The 15,000-nt window shown below is 40.0% G+C and overlaps 2 protein-coding genes across 2 annotated transcripts in view; both read left to right on the forward strand.

Moving 5' to 3' along the window:
* Window positions 1-4,138, forward strand: part of LOC138038889 (complement C2-like) — a 21,855-nt gene extending 17,717 nt beyond the window's left edge. The window contains 1 exon segment of the mRNA XM_068884966.1: window positions 3,993-4,138. Within this exon segment, the coding sequence (XP_068741067.1) occupies window positions 3,993-4,106 (114 nt within the window). The 3' untranslated portion in view covers window positions 4,107-4,138.
* Window positions 4,139-4,158: 20 nt separating this feature from the next.
* LOC138033760 (complement C2-like) overlaps window positions 4,159-15,000 on the forward strand; it is a 19,041-nt gene continuing 8,199 nt past the window's right edge. Inside the window, exons 1-7 of the mRNA XM_068881578.1 lie at window positions 4,159-4,221; window positions 6,899-6,977; window positions 9,110-9,301; window positions 11,385-11,582; window positions 12,219-12,416; window positions 13,534-13,872; window positions 14,398-14,730. Of these exons, the coding sequence (XP_068737679.1) occupies window positions 4,159-4,221; window positions 6,899-6,977; window positions 9,110-9,301; window positions 11,385-11,582; window positions 12,219-12,416; window positions 13,534-13,872; window positions 14,398-14,730 (1,402 nt within the window). The remainder of the gene's footprint in view (window positions 4,222-6,898; window positions 6,978-9,109; window positions 9,302-11,384; window positions 11,583-12,218; window positions 12,417-13,533; window positions 13,873-14,397; window positions 14,731-15,000) is intronic.

Raw genomic sequence — 15,000 nt, forward strand, 5'->3', positions numbered from 1 at the left:
CTGAACAACGACCAACACCATGCACCGCTTCTTGTAAAAGACTAGTTCGATTTCGCGCCGCCATATTCATTGAGAGAATAGAAAATCAGGATGAGAATTGCTTTTTTTACGTGTTACCAGAGAAAATGAGGGGACAGAGAAGGCTCCCGGTCCAGCCCTTGGGATATGTCATGTCCAAGAAAGTTATTTTTAGACGAGCGGAAGTCTTCCGAGACGTCCGCATGCAGGCAAACCTCGGTCCGCTGTTTGAAAGAAAATATATATTCATCAGCCTTCCACGTGCGCCATCATTTTCTCTTTTCACTAAGAACCTGAGAGCGAGGAAAGACTGCATGCGGACGTCTCAGAAGACAGACTTCCGCTAGAACAAAGACTTCCGCTCGTCTAAAAATAACTTTCGTGGACATAACATATCCCGGCCAACGCCTTGAGCCTCCCTCTCTGTCCCCTCATTTTCTCTTGGTGTTTACGCGAAGCGCTTAATAAGCTGTTTTAGAGTTCTAAAACAATTATGTGCGTCGGAATGAAAAATTGTATAGAAATTACAACAGATCTTTTGTAACATCATACAGCAAAAGCAGAAATAAATGAACTTCTCTTCATCCAAACGCGGTTTTAATTTAGAACTACAGAATGGCTTTACTATAAGTGGTCATTTCACGTGTTAAGGTCTGCAGTTTTACGACACATTTTTCAATTTGAGAAATTATCAGCAATTTTATGTCACAGCTTCACGCGCTAGAATAAAGATGAGTATACGAGTGTTTAAATGACAAGTGGAAATTTTCGAGAAAATGCATGCTTTTGCACAACGGTGAATTGCTTTCCAGGTGCCCTCGTCTTTTTTTTCGTGGGTGTAGTCGCAATCTCGACCCCAGAGCTCTTCTCTTGACCGAGGGGGAGAAAAGCTCTGGGGAACCCTGAAACAAAGTGTCTTCTCATTGGTTTTTTGTGGAGAACAATCAAAAAGCGTCTCTAATTGTTGCATTCATGTTAGCACGAGGAGTGAGCAGGCGCCGTAAGGCTCAAATAGCCAAATTTTGGCTGTAAGAACCTACGGCGCATGTCTCCTACGCAGAGTTTCCCAGAGCCTTGGGTCGACCCGAGGCTCTGATGACGAGAATGAGTGTCGTTGCTGCTTGCTGGCCTAAAGTCAGTCATAGTGCATGGAAAGATAAGCAGTCGTCTTTTGTTCAATGTATCTATAGCATAGTGTACATGAGCGCTGTCCTAAGTAGCGTGGTAGTATATGTAAACGGCATAGAACTCAAGTGAGGCCTTACGCTACTGTGAATGTGATGGAAGGGTGTAGAACCTTCCATCGCAGTCATCGGTAGAGCAACTATGATCTAATCCGGAGGTCATGGGTTCAATTCCCACACAGGTCAGAGATTTTTCTCTGTCCTTGGGTGACACACACACACAAAAAGGCCCTGATGATGTTGATCAGTGAAGGTTCTTTATCCATCCATCACATTCACAGTAGTGTAAGGCCTCACTTGATAACCATGCCGTTTACGTGTATCTGTATCATTTGCAGGTTTTGCTATTGTTTCTGTGTCTCTCTAGATATAATGTTAACATATAAAAAGGACTTAAAATTTAACTTTTATTAAAAAATCTCTACATTTCACTTAATTACATTCTAGTTAACTACATCAGTCCCTAAAAGTGAATAAAATTATTAGTATAAATAGACAGGTGATTATACAAAATCGCGCGCTCTCATTGGCTCGCTATCTCGGATTATCAGGCGATAGTCACCTAGACGGACGAAAAGGCCGCCAGTAGTCGGGTTGCCACTGTAAGGGAATAGGATTGCGCGTTGAAAGTGTGTTTTATTTTTCTCTTTTTTTGAAATAATCACCTGTGTATTTATACTAAAACAATTATTCAGGCTCAGTGATTATCGGTGAATATTCACCTCGACTTCGTCTCGATGAATATTCACGAATAATCACTTCGCCCTCGGCGAATAAATTGTTAATTAAAGGTAGTGGCTTGCCTGGCCTCGTGAGACGGATTCTTCCATGCTTCAAAAACCATTAATAGTTCACGAGCCTAACAGCCTATAAAACACCGATAAAACGTCACGTGCCATGAGCTATATCCCAAGGAAACACTCCCCCTCATGCCACTCCCTCCACGCAACACTACTCACAGTCATTTCCTATTTCTATGTGAACACTCATAAGAACTTGATCTTGAACTACCTACTTCTGGATCTGCTGTCTACTCCTTAATCCACGTGACCACGCAAGCAATTGACGCAAATTCCTCAGAATAATTTATAAATGAATATTTATTATTTACCCCAGGCCACTCTCGGTCAAAAGTTTGATATATACACAAAAGTGCAATACGACACCAGAGCCACGTATGGCAGAGTCACGCCAACGCAATTGTGTAAATGAAATCGATTTCTACAGAGAAAAGGATTGAAAGGCCACCTAAAGAAAAAAGACTCACTAAAAAAAGTTATTTAGAAGATGATTTTTGCAACAAGGCAAAACATTTCTTGAAAGAAAAAACAGAGAAACATATCCACGTTCAGGAAACACGGATCGATGTAAGTCGAAACAATTTAACAAAATGGAACAACAGCTGGATATCTCGAAGAAAATGGGTTTTACAGCAACGGCAAACTCTTCACAGGAAACAACAAGAGAGTAGTTCCAAAACGGGAACTGTTTTGAGTCTTGTCCCAAGCACACAGTCGACTTTCTCACAGCGAACAACAGTTACAGAAAGTGGCCTCAAGAAAATTATGCAGAAATCAACCAGAAAGTTGTTATCAAATCCATTCCATGCACAGAAAATAAATGCCCAACATCCAATGGCAGCTCCAACATTCCTCTCTTTGATAGAGATCGACTTGATGCATGTCAAATGTCACTTTTTGCACCCCAAAAATAGGAAAAATAACTGAGATCGAAAACCATTATGCTAGAGTAGTGACCGAGTTTGGAGAATTCCAATGCCTTATTTCTCCTCAGTACAACATTAAACCTGTGCAGTGCTACTAACCCTAACTCACAGTAAAAGCAAACCGTTTAAAAATGGATGCTTAGACATAAATACTGATTTTCAGCGCTATTTGAAATGGGTGCTTTATAGACTCAAATACTGTTTATTAGCGTTTATCAACAACAATCCATCATGATAATCTTAAAATGATTTCTCTAGTTTCTTTTATACATACTCAAATAAAAGTAATTACAAAAGGATATCCAAATATGCTAAAATAAGCAGTGTTCTAAAACAATGAACCCAGTTGAAAAAATTTAAACTGGTTTGAAAAAAAAAAAGAACTTTTCAAACCAAACACAAAATTAAACCATAACATATATACCTGATTAAAGTTTGGCTTTTAAAAAAGTTTTTGCAATTACAGACAGAACTGAAATAGGCCCTGTACTTGGCTGGGTTAGTCTTGTAGTCAGCTTTGAAGATTGGCGTTACGTTAGCACTCTTCCATTCATTAGGGACAATTCCATTGGTAATAACTGCATTGAAATGTGTAGCAAAGATGGACCTATAAAGTAACACTGGTGCCTTGAGTAAAGGCCGAGCAGAAATTCGATCAACGCCATCGGCCCTTGTCTCCTGTAAGGTCGGCTACAAGTTTGAATAAATCATCGAGGGTAATAACTTTAAGTTCAAAGTTTACTTCACATAGGCAAACAATAGGCATTTCGTTATTGTTTCTCTCTACTGCCAAGCAACTGTGCGACTAAATTAAGCATTGCTTACTAGGACAACGTGAAAAGAACGTCTATGAAGTTTCTGTTCTTTCTTATGGTCAAAAGTGAAAAAAAAAAATGTTTGGAAAACTGAATTCTTGAATGGCTATACACTTAAAATTTCTTTTCATGGCACTGGCGACTTTAGGCTGTTTAGTAGGCCATCGTCCAGTTTTCAGTTTGTGAAAAGGCGATTGGGGGTCTGATATTTCAAAATCTTTATTTTTTCCTCTTTTTCTTTTTTTTCAGGTGAAACGCTCGGATGATCGTGACAGCTGGGCAGTGTGTTGCATATCGCGATGGAGAGAAGGATGTGCAACACAAGAAAAGATGCGGTCTATACACGCATTGACAAATACATGAGCTGGATTAACAAGAAAATTAACAAACGGCCGAGAAAGTGAAAACTAAAAGAATGATGAAGAAGCCCTTAGCTCTTAACAAGAGGAATGGGACTTTTGCTCTTAAATTTTTAAACGTAAGCAATTAAGACGCGCAATTTTAAAACGACCTCAGTTAATTAGCTTAGTAGTCACGTTGTCTCGGTTAGAGATTAACTTTGCGGCGTGCGAGTATCGGTGCAGTTAAGCTTCAATTATCTTGTCTTGTTTGCCTTGTACAATGTACTCAAAATTTTGGTGGGAACGGCGTCGAAGGAAATCAGCTGATCCACCATTCCGACTTTAGCACATGTTTTTCGCTTCAAAGTTGTTTCCGTTTTTGTTGTGATTTCCTAGATCGAATTCTATATTTTTGCAGATAAAAATGAACGTGTGCGTGAAGTATTAATGTATTGAGCCGTTGATTGCCCTTAAGATTGCGACTAAATGTTCTTATTAAATTTTCAACCTCGATTTGATTCGTGCTGTGTGAACTCCACTGCATATAGAACCAATCATTAACATTTTCTTAGTCTTTCGTCTCAAAAAATAGTTTTATGTTTTTGGCATTGAAATAGTTGTTTTTTACTTCTTTTACTATTGATGTGAGCCTTTCAATAAACGATACACAACTAGAACGTTACTCACGTCTTCTTATAAAGATGAGAGTTAGATATATCAGCTGGAGAGGAGAACCAGGTTCCGGCTCAGGTTCAGTTATTTGAAAGTTTGCCTGCATTATAAACGTGCGCTCTATTCTGCTACTTGAATTAGTTGAAGTTCATGTTCCAAAGAACTCTTCGCAGGATTCTACTGAAAACCATTTACCGTTCATGGCAAACTTCAAGTTTTTGTCTCTTTATTGACTCCTTGGGGGTATAGGATATCCATCTCCTCGGACTTTACTGCAGAGGCAAACCCCGGCCTATTTGTGTAGCCACGGGGCGTGCTTGTACGGAAAGTATGCAGGCTCGTGGAATTAATAAAAATCCCTAAATTAAAGTCATTTCAACATGGCCCCTTTAATTCTCCCAGTATTTTACAGTGCTGTTGTTCAAGCAAATGTTGCACTCCAATGGCTGTCGTTTTGTCCTCCAAGGCTTCCATCTTAAGGTGGTTCAAAACGGTTTCAAACACATCAAAGACACTCTCTGTATCATGTAAAAGCAATGTTTATAGTACCATACGAAAGCCGATTCAAGTAATTGAAATAAACGCCTAAAGAAATAAAGGAAATTATAGGGATACGGGATATTTGGGCGTTAAAGGGATAATATTTTTAAGCTCTGGGACAACATTTTTAAAAGTTTTGGATTATTTTGGCCACATTAAGTGATAAATAATTGGGGCCTCAAGGAAAGTAAAAATTATAAGCTCTGGGACAACATTTGAAGTTTGGATTACCACAAGTGAAAATAATTTTCTCAAGGAAAGTGAAAAGTAATTCTCGCATTTATCTCAGACCATCTTGTAGAATACTCAATAGATGAAGACTAAAGGACTAAATGTGTGCCTCGATGGTCTTTACTAAAACGCTCACTCGTGAGTACTCAACATAAATCATAATGTTATACCCAATCTAATTTACATAATTATTATAATTTATGCAGGACACTACACATCTCAATGGACAATTTAATCAATTCGTTTTCACACAATTTAAGCAATTCGTTTCTCTTGGTCATAAATACTGCTTTGATACATCGGACCCTCGATTCCCTTTCGTTGACATACTGCTGCGACACGATTTTCCAGCCTGTTCATAGACAATTAAATTAATTAAAGCAATCAAACAAACATGCAAAACAAAAGAGACGAATTGTAAATAATATACAATGCATATATATATATATATATATTTATATATATATATATAGTGAACTTCTTCCGTGGCCAAAACATATATATATAGTGAACTTCTTCCATGGCCAAAACTCTTTAATAAACGTTTCGCCCTTTGGGCTTCCTCAGTATAGAGTGTACAGGGTTAAAAATACTTGGAATAAAAATCTGTCTAAGCACCACTACTACTACTACTACTACTGCTGCTGCTGCTACTACTACTACTGTTGCATCGATCCACAAGTTGTCGTTACTTTGTAACTCAAGGATTTGAGGTTTTGAACTTTAATTAAATCTGGCCCCAGTCGTTCAAATGGTGGATAACGCTATCCACCGGCTAAATCACTATTCATCGGATAGCACAATTGGTTTTGCTATTACTTATCCACTGGATAGGATTTTCCGGCGGATAGCGCTATCCAACGTTTGAACAACTGGGGAGAATGCATAAATAGCGGCCAAAATGTAATTATTTGTTTATGTGCTAATTAGACTCGGTAGCCTCACTCTCAAACAAAATCTTTTGTATTTTGTCTATGCAAACGAGGGTAGAGAGTATAAAATTATCAGATACACAAAAGAGTATTTTTGGGCCGCCTTTCATGCCTATCAGTGGAGTACGATTTGTCTTATACCTCACACCATGTGAGCTACCACTGCAATTGTTGAAGATCATCGGAGTATTTCCCAACGTCTAGAATCTTAGCAATTACACATACATCGTTTTCCGTTGAAGCCAGTGAAGACACAGCGTCTGTTACACATCAAAAGGAAACATATTGAAGCCAATGAAGTCGTATAGCATAGCGATTGCCCATGGGAATTCAATTCGACCTACTTTTTGACAGGGGTGTCCCCTAGGTGGTAGGGCCTGGGGTAGCGCAGTAAAAAAAACCTTATTTTCACCTGATTTCGCTATTTGTTATTTTTCAGTCCAATCTGAGAACAGCTGCACCTCTAATCCTTGCCGGCATCGCGCTCGTTGTGTGGAGAACCCTCCTTATGGTGTCAAGTGCGTATGTTCGCCTGTTGGAGGGGTAAGTAGCCTATGCAACTAAACGATCGATATTTTCGGGTTTCCGAGTAACAGAAAAGCGACTTTTTCGAATTTCGGATCATTTTAAAACTTGTACATTTGTAGATGACAACCTGTGCTTTTGGGATCTGTCAGATGTCTCAGTTAAAATCATAAATTGGAAGTGGCTTATGGGAGTATGCACGCTCTCTGAATCTATCACGAAACGGTGAATCCCATAGTCAGCGATTTCATCAGATATGACCTCTATTACATAGAAATTACTAAGGATGTTCGAGCTCGAACTATTTCACCAAGAGTTGAAAAAAGAAGAATCAACCCAAATGATGAAAGTTAAGATAGACTTCCAGCCGAGTGTTTGTAATACTATACGTTTGAAACTGTGCTTAAGAGTTCAAAATGAATTAAGACTCTTTAGCGCTGTCGGTCTTCAACTGCGGACTCTTATCCGATCGTGAAACACTTGCTTACGTTGGTTTGTGGTCCCTATTTTCCGGAAAGAAGGAAATTTCTCAAATAAATAGACGGATTTAGTAAATGGCTGGATTCAATCGTCCCCCCTGATCGAGGCCAATGGACCGCATACATTCTGCAGGGCATGCGAGTAATATAGTATGCGGAACTCAATATTTTGCCTTATGACCAAAACTCGACGCGTGCACACAAAGTGCATTGCTAATCTTGTTAGTATACGCAGACTGTCATTCATACTCCATACTGATCTCCTTCTCTCATACTGATCTCTCTGATTTGGCCTTGGCCCATCAGTTTACGGTATCATCTAGATTTAGCACACGGTCCCGCCAAATTACGGCCAATCAGATTCGGCCTGATGACCACAACGTACGCCTCTGATTGGTCTGCAACCACTAATCGCTTGAGGGAATGCTTGTGGTGTATGCAAAATGATGGATCGTGCAAGGAACACAATACCGCCACCGTTTTTCACGCAAAAAATCTAGCATTTGTCTTCGATCGCAACTCTGTGAGAATTATTCCCTCTGCCTTACACCCTTCTCATGCGTATTTTCTCTCCATCTATTACAACGTGAATATACGAGAGCCCGGTCTATTAATAATCGTTATTCCATACACAAGCGTGGGAGGAGGGATGGTGCAGTGGTGAGAGCACTCGCCTCCCACCAATATGACCTTTGTTCGATCCCCAGACTTGGCATCACATGTGGGTTGAGTTTATTGGTCTCTACTCTGCTCCGAGAGGTTTTTCTCCGGGTCTGACTCCGGTTTTCCCCTCTCCTCCCTCAAAAAACCAACCTATGATTTGATATCTGTGCAGTGTCCTCAATTAGTGCGTCAGCTCTATATACACTTGACACTTCAATATATTTATAAAATAATTAGGATAGTACCCGCACTCTCATTGGTCAATAGCTGTTGTTTAGATGAGAGTATGGGAATCACGGCTGTGACATCACACGAATTTTGATTGGTTATATACGTATATAGTCAGATAATATTAGCGTGTATCAAGAAAATCTGTTTCAATCAAGACGTAAAAAAAATGCATTTTCCTTCATTTGTCCAATTATCTTTGAGATATATTTTATAAAAGCAATAGAGGACTTTTTTCCGTGTTTCCATAGCCTCATCTAAACACTAGGGGAAGTGGGGAGAATTCTCGACAGTTATGCAAACCCTCGAATGCGTCTCGGTTTGCATAACTGTCTCGAATTCTCCCAACTCCTCGTCTTTAGATGGGGCTATGGAAACACAGAAAACGTCCTCTATTGCGTACATAGTTCATTTTTAAGCGTTAGAATTAGTCTCTACGTATCTTCTCCAAGAGAAAAAAAAGTTCGCAAAGATCGTTTTTCCAATGCCTGCACAAATTTTTCTCATTGTTTTCTCAATTCCGAAAGTATACGATCAATTTCCCCCGCAACTGCCTTGTAAGACACTTACATGGAGCCACAAGTGGCGTCTTTGAGCTGCCCGGCTAACCGCCCATGATCCAAAGTCACGGAAGAGATATTTTGGTCCGAAAGTAGCAGATAATTTCCATCAACAATTTTTTAGTCAATCAAATTTCCAATACACTCAGGCTTTGTTGAAATCTAACAAATACAATTTCCCTGGTCTATTTACAGGTAAACTTTGTGACAAGCCGCGAAAAACAAGTTGTCACGAACCCTCAACTATACAGGACGGATTTGTCAAGGCTGAGGGACCAAAATATGCTATTTATGGATGCAAAAAAGGATATAACATCATTGGAGATAGAATCATTCTATGCAAAAATGGAAGTTGGTTGGGAAGGGCGCCCACATGTCGGCTAAACAGTGAGTCATTTTCCGGGAAAACGTGAACTTATTTGTTAACACGCTGCTCTACGAAATGATTTATGTTGGCAAATACTTTCGAACATAAGGATCATTTTCTCTCGTACTTTCGCCCTTATCTGGTGAAACATGTCAAGGCAATTGAAGATATTGCCAAAAGGTCTAATTAGCCAGAAGAGAAACAGTAACCTAAAATATAAAACAACGACTTTCATCTTGCAGACATATTCGGCAGAAACTTCTGCCTTCTTCAGTGGAACTGTTGAATGAGATGCAAATCGGAATATGAATATCTGATGTTCAAAAGTAAAGGAAATCCTATGAACGAGAGTACATTTCGTGAGTTATGGCCACGAATGATGTTATGAAATTCTCAAAATTGCACGAGCCTTAGGCGAGCGCAACTTGAGAACTTTCGAAACATCACGAGCAAGTTCCTACATTTTTCTTCTTGTTATATACTCAACAAAATCCCTTCATCGCTTTGTTTTCATAACTTGGAAACAAGTTATGGAAATTACCTGTAGTTATAGTGCGTCTTGCATGTACCACATTTTTGTCTTGTCCATTCTGCCATCCCGTTTGGTTGGCAAGCTGTTATTAAAATTTAAATTGAATTAATATGGTGAAGAAGAAAAATACGATATATTTATATATTAACCCGTTTAACCCCGCTTCAAACCGTTGTAACTTGTACCTATGGGGGAAATATTTCATTATCTGCAGATATGACCTTGCGACCTTGAACAAGCGTAATACACCGATTGCAAATATGACGAAGACAACACCAAAGCGAGGCTTTTCGGTAGTAACCGTTGTTAAGGGCTGTCCAGCTCTTTTTTCCAAAGAATTTTACAGCCCTCGCACTGAGAAATTGGATGCTGAAATCGAAAGGGAAGCTCGTTCAAGGATAGATTTCTTCGAAATATTCCAAAATACATCTTAGAAGTGTTGTGAAGGTCAGTGTTTTTATTAAAGCAACGTTTGCATTTTCATTGATATGCAGATTTGAGCATATCAAAACACCTAATTATGCAACAGTAAGTGTATAAAAACAAGAGGTATTAAAAGAACACCTTAAGGTTTCTTGGATTTGTCGTTGGAAGGCTGTGATAAGTGATCTTTCCTCCGTCCAGCCATACTCGATATCCGCTCTTGTCAGGCATGTTTTACTCCTCCCTATTGGGACCAAATTCTAAACATGGAAGAACTCAGTTTTCACTGAGGTATGAAAGCTTAAAGGCAACGAAAATGCATTCTTTAAACAAAACCGTTCTGTATACGATCCTGAGAAGAAGATCGAACGTTCATGACAAAGCAAGATTCAAGACGTACCTTCCAAACTTAAAAGTCGAAAATTATTTTACTTTGATGGTACTGTCTTTCAATTTCTCAACTCTGATAAAAGAACACAGGATGTTGGCCTAAAGAAACTGTAATCCAACCTTGGTACTGACTGGCACGAAGTACTTGAAAACAGACGCGGCCAGCCCTTAGAAACGGCGTTGCTACCGAAAAGCCTCGCTTTGGAGCTATCTTCGTATGACGTCGTTGTGTCTTCCTGTAGGAATGCAAACAAATTCAAGCCTCCTGTTGTCACGCAGTAGTGTCTGTTTATATTCGGGTTCTGCGCGCGCGCCAATTATTGCATATTTGCGTGCGTTGTAGCGGACTTTTCCTTAGCTTCCCGTTTTATCTGACGAGTGCCGCACATATTGTGCGGTACGACAATAGTAAGTATTTAAATTCCAGGTGGAATCTTCAGTTGATCAGACCACCTTGATGATATTAATGCTCTAGATCGTCTATTGAGCACTCTGTCAAGCTCCCCGGTAACCGAAGCGAAACGGGAAGCAATTTTGTTTTTCTCCGTTTGCTCAGAGGTGAATAGTACGTGTAATTCATCTCCCGCCTAGCCAATCAGAATGCGCGAAAAGCACTGCTCGCTTGTTTGGTATATACCAATACCTATTAACAGAGGAAAATCGCACGTCTGTATATGAGCGATGTTTTCAAAGTTCTCAAAATTGGACGAGCCTTTAAAGAGCAAAACATCTGACTTTTTTTTCTTCAATACTTACAGGAAGGCAGATAGTATGTGGAAGACCACCTGATCTACCCAATGGATACTATGAGCCAACTAAAATTCGTTATGCAATTGGTTCGACCGTCAAGTACATCTGTAATGACAACACGCATTACCGTCTTAAGAGAGATCCAGAAGTCACCTGCAATGAGAATGGAGAATGGTCAATGAGAAAACGACCACGCTGCATACGGAGTAATGAATAGAACCTGTAATGAATGAGAATTCTGAAAAAAATAGAATAGCTTGGCTGTAGTTAGGTAAAATCAGGAAAAATACAATACTGCTCTCTTGTTTGGTCATTCCGTTAGATATGGACGGACAAATATTCGCTCAAAGTTACTTACCAACATAAGCCTTGCTATTTAGGACAGTAATGTTTCTTTAGACAGTCAATAGTTCAGAGAAAGTTAGACCTCTGTATTGAGTTGGCCCTGTCCTGTCCCTGTCTTTCTTTTTGTCTTTAAAATACATGGGGCGTCAAAAAAAAAAAAGTTCGCCCAGGAAAATAGCCGTATCACGCATCATGGAAAGGCCTATTTTTGCCTATGGTAAACTGCAGCTCTGGAGGTCGATCATTGCATGGGCATTCCTTGTCCTATCTTTGAGCGTCCCAGAGAATTCCTTGGACAGCTTGTCTATCACTTAGCCGTTTTATGAATACATAAATAAAACGCAATCATAGACAGAGAGAAAGTTAAGCGGTACCTTAGAGGATCAGTGAGTCAGTGACTCCCACAATCAATTGGTGTGTCAATCATTCAATCATTTGTTATATGCGTCCCGTAAATCCGTGTTGATTGCCTTTTCGCATTGTATTTATTTATTTAGGAGAAAGGTGTTCTGACCCAGGTATCCCTGAAAATGGTTTTCGCGCCGGAAGTTTATTTTTACAGGGAACTCAAGTTCGCTTCTCCTGTAACGATGGCTATGAGATTGTCGGTAGCACTGCGCTTAAATGCGAATATTCGTGCCGTTCGTGCTCAACTGTGCGGTGGAATGACACTGTACCCGCTTGCAGGAAACATGGTAACGCTTACTTGCTTTTGGATGTACGAAGAGATTTATTTTTCGATGTTGACTCGGGAATACTCGGGGAAAAATACGAGTGCTTCCGATTACTAGTTCGGATGCTCTACCACTGACCTATATGAGACTTGTGGGATGGCGCGGTGGCCTCATGGTTAGTGCGCTCGACTCCGGATCGAGTGGTCCGGGTTCGGGGCCTGGCCGGAGACATTGCGTTGTGTTCTTGGGCAAGACACTTTACTCTCACGGTGCCTCTCTCCACCCAGGTGTATAATTGGGTACCGGCGTAATGCTGGGGGTAACCCTGCGATGGACTAGCATCTCATCCAGGGGGGAGTATAAATACTTCTAGTCGCTTAATGCTACTGAAACCAGAGATAAGCGCCGGCCTGATGGGCCTTCTGGCTCGTAAGCAGTGACTTTATCTTACCTTTACCACTGACCTATATGAGACTTGTGGGATCCTTTCGAGCATCCGAACTATTAATCGGATCCCATCGAGCTTCTGATATAGTAATCAGAAGGCCTTAGGTTGGACTTCAGCAAAGTAGCATTCGGATTTTTTTTCCGAGCATCGAAAAACAGATCTCTTTATGATTTCATTTGCAGAGGTTAATGTGTAACATCTCTTTTAAGTACTATCTGGATGTAGGAGGTACTTTTATTGTCATCCATGTCGTTGGCAATTAAGCATGTATAATTATGGAATCGTGTTTACGGCTAATAACTGAGATCTGGACTCATTTTTGATATTACAATTGTAGTGATTATTGAAAATGCTCTGCTCTGATTGGTTGCCGTTGAGGTGATAATCACCCAAGCGGTTTTTCAAAATGGCTGCAAGCCGTTAATTTTGTCGAGGTGACAGACAAAGAAATTAATTGTTTTGAAGAAAACGCATACTTTTCAAATAATCATCTATGTTATTATAATGACACAATTATTCACCTCAAGCTCGGTGAATATCGGTGAATAAAAACCGAGACGAATTCGCCGATATTCACCTCGCCTTCGGCGAATAATTGTTAAATATTGAGAATTACTCGTTAAAGTTCTACTTATTCTTATGTACGCGTGAAAAATGGCTATAACGCAAGTAACCATACTCCTCTTTCAGATTCCTTGGAAAGCCTTCAAAGAGTGGCAATGAACCTTCGTAAGCATTTCATCGACAAACTCAGTTGGAACACTAGTGACAGTTTGGCTCGGGCCGGTTTATCGTCGGGTGCTGGTGGCCTCGATTTGGTGTTTGTCTTTGATAGTTCTGGAAGTGTGGGAAGAGAGAACTTCAAGAAGGGAATAGCTTTTGCCAAAACCATCATCGACGAATTTGGAATCTCGAAATCTAAGACTGGAACAAGAGTTGCCATTGTCACGTACAGCTCGACGGCTAAGGTCATTTTCAACTTGAAAACAAATGCCATGCCCAGCAAGGAAGAAGGGATTGCATTTCTTGGTAATTTTCTATCCTGATGCTTTTTATTTTTATTTTTAAAGTTCTTGTAAAAGCGTGCACGGCAGCTGGTTTTTGAATCATTTCGTTGTAAGGGAATATTTATTTTGCGCGCAGTCTTCTTACTCTTGTGCCTAAAAATGATTTCGCCGCGTTGTATTATTGAAAGGGAAAAGACAAACTAACAAACAACCAAAAGGAGCATAATTTTTTAAATGCATGTCTTCCTGGGGACGATAATACGTTTTCAAGTTTGTTGTTTTTCCACTCGTCATCCATACTGAGCTTTTTGACAATGTTATGAGGTCAATTTCTAAAATTCATTTTTAAATGTCCTAATAGTTCAATGTCGCCGAGTGGAATGCTCCTTGAAACCAGTACGTACCTTATTTTCTTTCAGCACTCGCTCTTCCATAGCGCACGCTCTGTTCATTTGGTACAGTGCACCCTTTTGAGCCCACGTTGGCATTTTACCAATTTGTCCAAAAATGGTACTTTTTTGCTAACTGTACTTTGTTGCATGTCCAGAAAACCTGGATTACGAAGCGGGAGGTACCGCTACAAGTTATGCCCTTAACAAGACTATCGAAGAGATCGAACCAGAGACCCGTAACTCAAGCAAGAAAGCATTGTTCCTTATTACAGACGGCCGATCAAACGTAGGTGGTGACCCCTCCTACGAGGCCATAATATTGCGCGAAACATTAGACTTCGAAATTTACGCGATTGGAGTGACAGATAGCGTAGATGAACAAGAGCTGAGGGACATTGCTTCAGAACCATTCAGAACACATGTCCATCTTCTTGAGAAGTTTGAAGACTTGACAAAACTCAAAGAACTCATCACTGCCAAGGGGAATGGTAATTTCAAACAGAGTTATTTGAATTATGAGGAAAGGTTACGTTTATACAAAAGTTGGCCGTGTAGCACTTATATTTTAAACAGAGTTAACTGAATAGAGTGTAATGTGAAGTGCTAGATTTCAATCCCATATGAACCATGTGAGCGTTAGCCCTACAGATGGAAATGGGCCCACACAAGGACAGAGAAAAACTCTGACCAGGGTGGGAATTGAACGTTTGTATAAACGTAACCTTTCCTTGTACTTGTACATGTTCATTGCCGTGACT

Source organism: Montipora capricornis, chromosome 2 (assembly GCF_036669925.1).
Source record: "Montipora capricornis isolate CH-2021 chromosome 2, ASM3666992v2, whole genome shotgun sequence".
Classification (NCBI taxonomy): domain Eukaryota; kingdom Metazoa; phylum Cnidaria; class Anthozoa; order Scleractinia; family Acroporidae; genus Montipora; species Montipora capricornis.